The 6,126-nt window shown below is 38.7% G+C and overlaps 1 protein-coding gene across 3 annotated transcripts in view; it reads right to left on the reverse strand.

Moving 5' to 3' along the window:
• Nucleotides 1–6,126, reverse strand: part of SKA1 (spindle and kinetochore associated complex subunit 1) — a 15,947-nt gene that overhangs the window by 7,705 nt on the left and 2,116 nt on the right. For all 3 annotated transcript variants that reach the window (XM_023531133.1, XM_011360591.2, XM_011360586.2), the window contains exons 3-4: nt 3,962–4,086; nt 2,620–2,717 (exon numbers count right to left, since the gene is read on the reverse strand). In XM_023531133.1, the coding sequence (XP_023386901.1) occupies nt 2,620–2,717; nt 3,962–4,086 (223 nt within the window). The remainder of the gene's footprint in view (nt 1–2,619; nt 2,718–3,961; nt 4,087–6,126) is intronic.

Genomic DNA, 6,126 nt, shown 5'->3' on the forward strand with positions numbered 1-6,126 from the left:
GATTTTAACTTCCAAATAACCTCTCTTCCTCACTTCCCTATTTCTGGACATGAAAACATCAGTCATCTTATACTTCTATTTTTCTAATTTATCCCATTTGGTTGCTAGTATCAGTCCCTCCCTATTGCAGATTCATTTGATTTGCCAGCAATGAGCATGGGTCACCCTTAGATTCAGTCCCACCCAATTTTTGGAGAAGCCTGCGAGAAGCCTGATATTGCTCCTACCCAACTAACAAAGGAAGCCTAGAAAGAGACTGTAGCTTCTAGGTTGTTTAACTGCCAAGGAAGGAATGGACCTCTACTGCCAGCAGCAAGTCAAGTCATGCTGGCTTGACCAGTCCAAAAAAGAAATGGGATAAGGAAAGAGCACATCCAACCCAGAAGTAATGTGAACCCCAGGGAAGGCAGGGAAGTGAGTCTCAAGATGATAGCTGAGCACCAGACACTGAAAGCAATCAGGTCTGAGGAGATGAACACACTGTGGCTGTCAAGATGAAGATGCCCAATGTTATGGTACCACCATCTTTAAGTGAATCTCAACATGAGGCTCCATGGTGAACCTGGCTGATTCTTACCTGCACTTACTGGTCTTGACCCTGTGCAAAGGATACTCCTGATTTCTCCTTCATGCCCTACTGTATAGATTAGCTGAAAATAAACACCTCAACCTACAGAAAGCTTCTGCTTTGATCTAGCCTTGAAAGCTAAAACCAGGCCACAGTGAATTTAGAAGATTCCTCCTATTCCCTAGGCTATATTCCTGCTGGATGTGTCCAATGTCCAGCTCTCACTGCAACCATGGCAGATATCCTATGATAACCTCTGTTCCTGATATTCATTCATGACCTTGCCCACTAACTTTCTCTTCTTGTAGGGAAATTCTGAGGCACCCTGGCCATACCAGGGACTCTACTGAGCTTAACCTCTAGAGATCTTCAACTGTTGGCAGTAACATGACTCATTGCCTACACAGCAAGGCTCATGGCTTCCTTTCAGTTTTTAAAATTTACACAATGTTTTGTTTATAGAAACACATAGGCAAGTGTGATTATCATAAATGGCAGGATGATTATCTCTTTAACAGAGGGAGGGTTCACAACAGATTGTTATAAGGTACAGGTAATGTCCCATTTCTTAATCTGACTGGTAGATACACTGTTTTATTATTCTTTAATTTGTACAAATAAAACTTTAATCACTTTTCTGTATATATCATACATTTTAAAAATTAAAAAAAAATTAAATTAGCCATGGAATCTTTTTACATACTCGAAGTCCCCTTTTAGAAATATAATTTTGGTGGCAAAGGACTGGGGAGATGAGGGTGAAGAAATACTGGAAATACAAAACATAGGAGCTCCTAAATCATAAAGACAAAAGATGATGAATGCTCTCATTGAGTCGGGCAATGAGAATGAAAGGGAGGACAGGGATAGAAAAAACTCCACAAAGGCAAAATGAACAGCTGAGGGCTATGAGAGAATGAGACAGGCTGACGATGCTAACTTCCTGTCTGGGTGACGGGAGGATGAGAGCAACAGGCATGGATGGGTGGGTAACAAGGAACCAGTGAGTTCGGTCTTAGACATGCAAAGTTGGAGGAGCAAATAGCTCATCCATCAGATTCCCAGCAAGCAATTAAAACAGCAGAACCAGACATCATGTCAAGGCTGAAGCTGGACATTTTAGAGCATTAACAATGGTATAAGACTGAATAAAACAGAGCTTTAGGAGATAACTTGTAATTTAAAGGAGATCTGAGAAAAAGGAGGCAGCCAAGTCAGAGATGTGAGATGACAACTAAGAAACCACAGCAGTGGTGCCGGTAACAGAATTTCAAAAGCAAAATGGACAACAAAATAAAACCTAAAAAGAATTAGTGCTGAAGAGGGATTTTTGACTTCTCTGTGACTTTCAAGCACTCAGTTTCATATGCATGGTAGTAATAACAGCCAAAAGCCAATATATGTTTGTGCCTCCTCTGGGAAGGAAGAGGAGGCACAAACATATATTGGCAGTGAACAAACAGAGACAGAACAGTAGTTTGAGGGGGAAAGCAGAGCTAGGGCTTTTTTGTTCCTTTGGCTGTTTTTAAGATCGGAAGCTCATTAAGCTTATTTTTACCCTAAGGCAGTGGTTCTCAAGGGTCAGGAGAGATTTTGCCCCCCAGAGGACATACGGTAACGTCTAGAGAGTTTTCACTGTCAAACTGGGTGGCGGTTGCGAGGTAAAGGGCGGGGTGCAAGGTGCTACTGATATCTAGTTGGTAGAAATGATGGATGCTACTAAACAGCCTACTTTCACAAGAAAGAATTATCTGGCCTAAAATGTCAACAGAGCAGAGGTTGACAAGTTCTGCTCTAAGGGAAAGAAATGAGAAAAAGTGGAAAAAGAGAGCCTAGAGAAGACTCACCCTTAGAAAAGAGCGGGGACATATTCCTCAGAGACAGAAGGATAAGAAAACTTATAAAGACAGGGAGAAATATTTCTAGTGTGACAAAAAACTGGGTAAGTCGCTAACAAAATTGCAAGTACATGAAAAAGCAAAATAATTTGAGGTATTTGTTTTAATAGTTTAATAAATCCAGATAGCAAAAATAATTATAAACATACTTACAAGGTCTGGGTTACTGTTACTTGAGGCAAATGGGGAGGAATGTTTTCTTTGAGATGCTCCACATCTTTATAATCTTCTTCAAGAGATTCATAGAGTTCCTAAAATTTAAAAAATGCTCACAGATAAGCATCTGTCCTGCCTGTTTTAAGGTATTATAAAGAGCATGAAAGACAGTGAGTCACAATCACAACCATCGGTGTTCAGACGCAGAAGGGGTGAAAAGGCTCAGAATGCAGCAATGTTAAAAAGAGCCCTTTGGTTTCCAGAGCTGTTTTGGGATGGTGGTATAATATTTTTCTCTACCGGATTTTTTTCAGAGAACAATTGTTATAATCACATTACAACAGGCAGGGTCGACATTAAGTCTCTCTAAAATACTTTAACCTTGGGGAGCAACTAAAAAACATATGAAAGATTTATGTTTTGCCATCCTGGTAAATGGCTTTCATTGACTTAGCAAAGGGTCCTCCAGTGTCATCTGTATAGCAGCACCAGGGTGATAATGCATGCCTGGGATTCATGTATGAGATGCTGCTTAGAATAACTTTCACTGCTGATATGCATATATTCCAGCTTAATGAAAATTTCTACTTGATCAAAATCGCCTTTTTTGTTGTTGTTGTTTTTATTTAACTGTCACGAAAACTTGAGGCTATGAATTCATGCCAATAGGAAAAATACTCTGTACCTTTGGATTCCTGTCATCTGATTCTCAGTCATAATGTAAACAAAAACTCCCAATAGACTTCAATTCGGTGTTGAACCTTCTCTGGGCCCACATGTAACCCTGGGCATTCTTGAGCAGGTTAGAACTGAAACCAATATTGGTCTCTGTTCTGAGTTTATATGACATCTTTCTTTTAAAGAGCTGAATGATATTCATAGATACTGATTTCATTTCAGCTAACAGTATAGGCATAATCATGTCTATTCCTATAGGTGAAAAATCTTTACAGATCTTAAGGATTCTAAGATTGAAAGGGACTGTAAAGGCCACCTTGCTCAATCCCACTGAACAAGTCAATGGCTCTAAGAGCATAAGGTAATCGTGGTACAGACTGAGTATTTTACCATCGGGAAGTACATGAGCACTTTATTAGCTCAGTCAATTAGAAGGCTTATTTAGTACATGTGAATGAGGTTCAAGTTTCTCTTGAGAATCTTTAAATTACATTTTATACAAATTCGGAAATGCAGAATAGAAGGGACCTAAGAAATAATTCAGCATGACCCATTATTTTCCAAATGAAGACCCTCAGATCCTAAGAAGTAAAAAATGGCTTTCTTGCAGCATTTGTATTTATTGCCTTTTTATTTTGTTTCTTCACTAGAAAAACATTACCTTCAGTGAATGGTTAGTTTGTTCTTGATACTGAATTTCCAATTCTAATTTATTTAGAAGTTCATTTACTACTATGATCTCATCTCCTATTTTATTTAATATAGTCTTCAAGGCAGGTTCTTGACCTGTTAATAAACAAAGATAAAATGGAAAATAAACTATATAGAAAAGCAATAACATATATGTACCCAACCGAACTCTTTGGAGCAGAACTTTACCTTAGAGAGACACTTGGTGGTGGAGGAAGATCTATTGTTTCAGGCCCTAGTACCTGCCTCCACAGATAATATTAAAATCTCATTTCTAAGTACTAGTATGGAAGAGAAGGGAGAGGTAAGTATAAGGTACTCCCTGAGTCTTTTGTTTCTGGCAAATTTCTCCATTATAAAACACCTAGAAATGCTGCAGAAAATACTCTTCTACATGCATAGCAGAGCTTTCAGGACAATAAGGTAAATTCCCAAGGGATCTAACTTGATGAGAGAACCACAGACCAGGTGGTATGTGTAAGTTGATGTCAGCAGCCCTAAGCTGGGAGATTCAGAGGGAAACTGGACAGAGGTTGTTAGTCTCAGTGACCTAATATATTTGGTTTTAATGGGAATCGGAGCTAAGGTTTTGGGACTTCAAAGCATAGGGTGTTGGAAGTGAGAATCCCAAATGAAGCCAGGACCTCTCTGTATGGGATGCATCTTCAGTGCAAGTATAAACCTAAAAATTCTAAACACTAGCCAGGGAGATATAAGACTATGTTTTGGACTGTCTCTCAGGTATGTGCGGGAGGTGGGGTGAGTGCCACTTCAAAATTTGTAATAGAGATTTGGGATTCATATTTACACTATCCACATTACTAACAATCCCTAAGCTGAGAAAGTAACATAAAAAGTCACAGGCTAGTGATAACCTTGGGATGTCTGACAGAAACAAACACCAGAGATGATAAAGTAGCACGCTCTCACATTCCCAACCCCACCTCCTAGCACCTCCCTCTAGCTTCATAAATTTGAGGATGGGAAAACCAGCATCTCTTCCTCTCTAAAAATAAAAGAAGTAATTTAGAAAAAAATTTTAAGGGCAGCTTAAAAGCACAAAAGAAAAACTATCCTCATAATCAAATCTTTCCATCTTTACTTCTAGCAACCAAACAGTGAAATACGCAAAAATAAAAGCAATTTCACCACATCTGTAAATTACGGAGGCAGTAAAGTGAAATGGCTAGAAGCTTTGGGCCTGAAGTCAAGAGACATCAGTACCTACCTCAAAATTACTGCAACAGTAAGTAAAAAAGTACATATAAGATGGGTTTAGTGCTGTGTCTGGAACCTAGTAAAACATTCAGCAAAAGCTAACTACTGTTCCACATCAGCACAAGAAGCAGCATATTATTCTATCTACTAGAGCAATGCTAATTATATTTGACACTAGGTTCATAACAAGCAAAACAAATTAGTAAGTAAATGAGAGTACTGATGTCTCTACTGAGATTAATTTCAGGGGTTAAATAACTAGTTGGATACACTGGTATTTCATATAACTTTTAGTCACCTAAATTTTAGGGCCTTTTTTTTACTGATTTGCAAATTCACTACTTTTGATAGTAGTGATCTAGTCAATTACAGCAGCCAGAGTGGTAAACAAACTACTGGGCTTTATTAAATAGGCTGTGAACCAAACACAAATTATTCTCCCCATATGCAAATGACAGTTACCCAGTATGCTGTAATGTAATAGGCCAGACTGCTTTGGCCAGGCCTCAGGCTTTGGAGGGGTCAGCTGAATTCAAGCTTGGATAGTTTTATAAGTCTCCAAATAATATCTTTTTATCCAACAGTCATCATGCCCTCAGAAAGAGAATCTTTTTAGAATTAGTCTAAACAAGACTAATTATTAAAAATCTAAATATCTTTTTAAAATTTCTCAATAAAAGTGGTATAGAAGTAGAAAGAGTACTAGACTGGGAATCAGGACACAGAAACTGTAGTCCCAACTGACTGCTCACAAGCTGGGGACCTGGCAAGTTGCCTGACTTCAAAGTCTTGGTTTCTTCATGTGTGAGATGAGGGGGCTGGAGGAAAAGAACCTACGGTTCCTTTGGTTTTAACTTTCTACAAAGTATGTTAACCACAAACTATAAAATGGATGAGGCTCCTTCATTAGAGGCTCCC

This window comes from Pteropus vampyrus, unplaced genomic scaffold (assembly GCF_000151845.1).
Source record: "Pteropus vampyrus isolate Shadow unplaced genomic scaffold, Pvam_2.0 Scaffold3, whole genome shotgun sequence".
Lineage (NCBI taxonomy): Eukaryota > Metazoa > Chordata > Mammalia > Chiroptera > Pteropodidae > Pteropus > Pteropus vampyrus.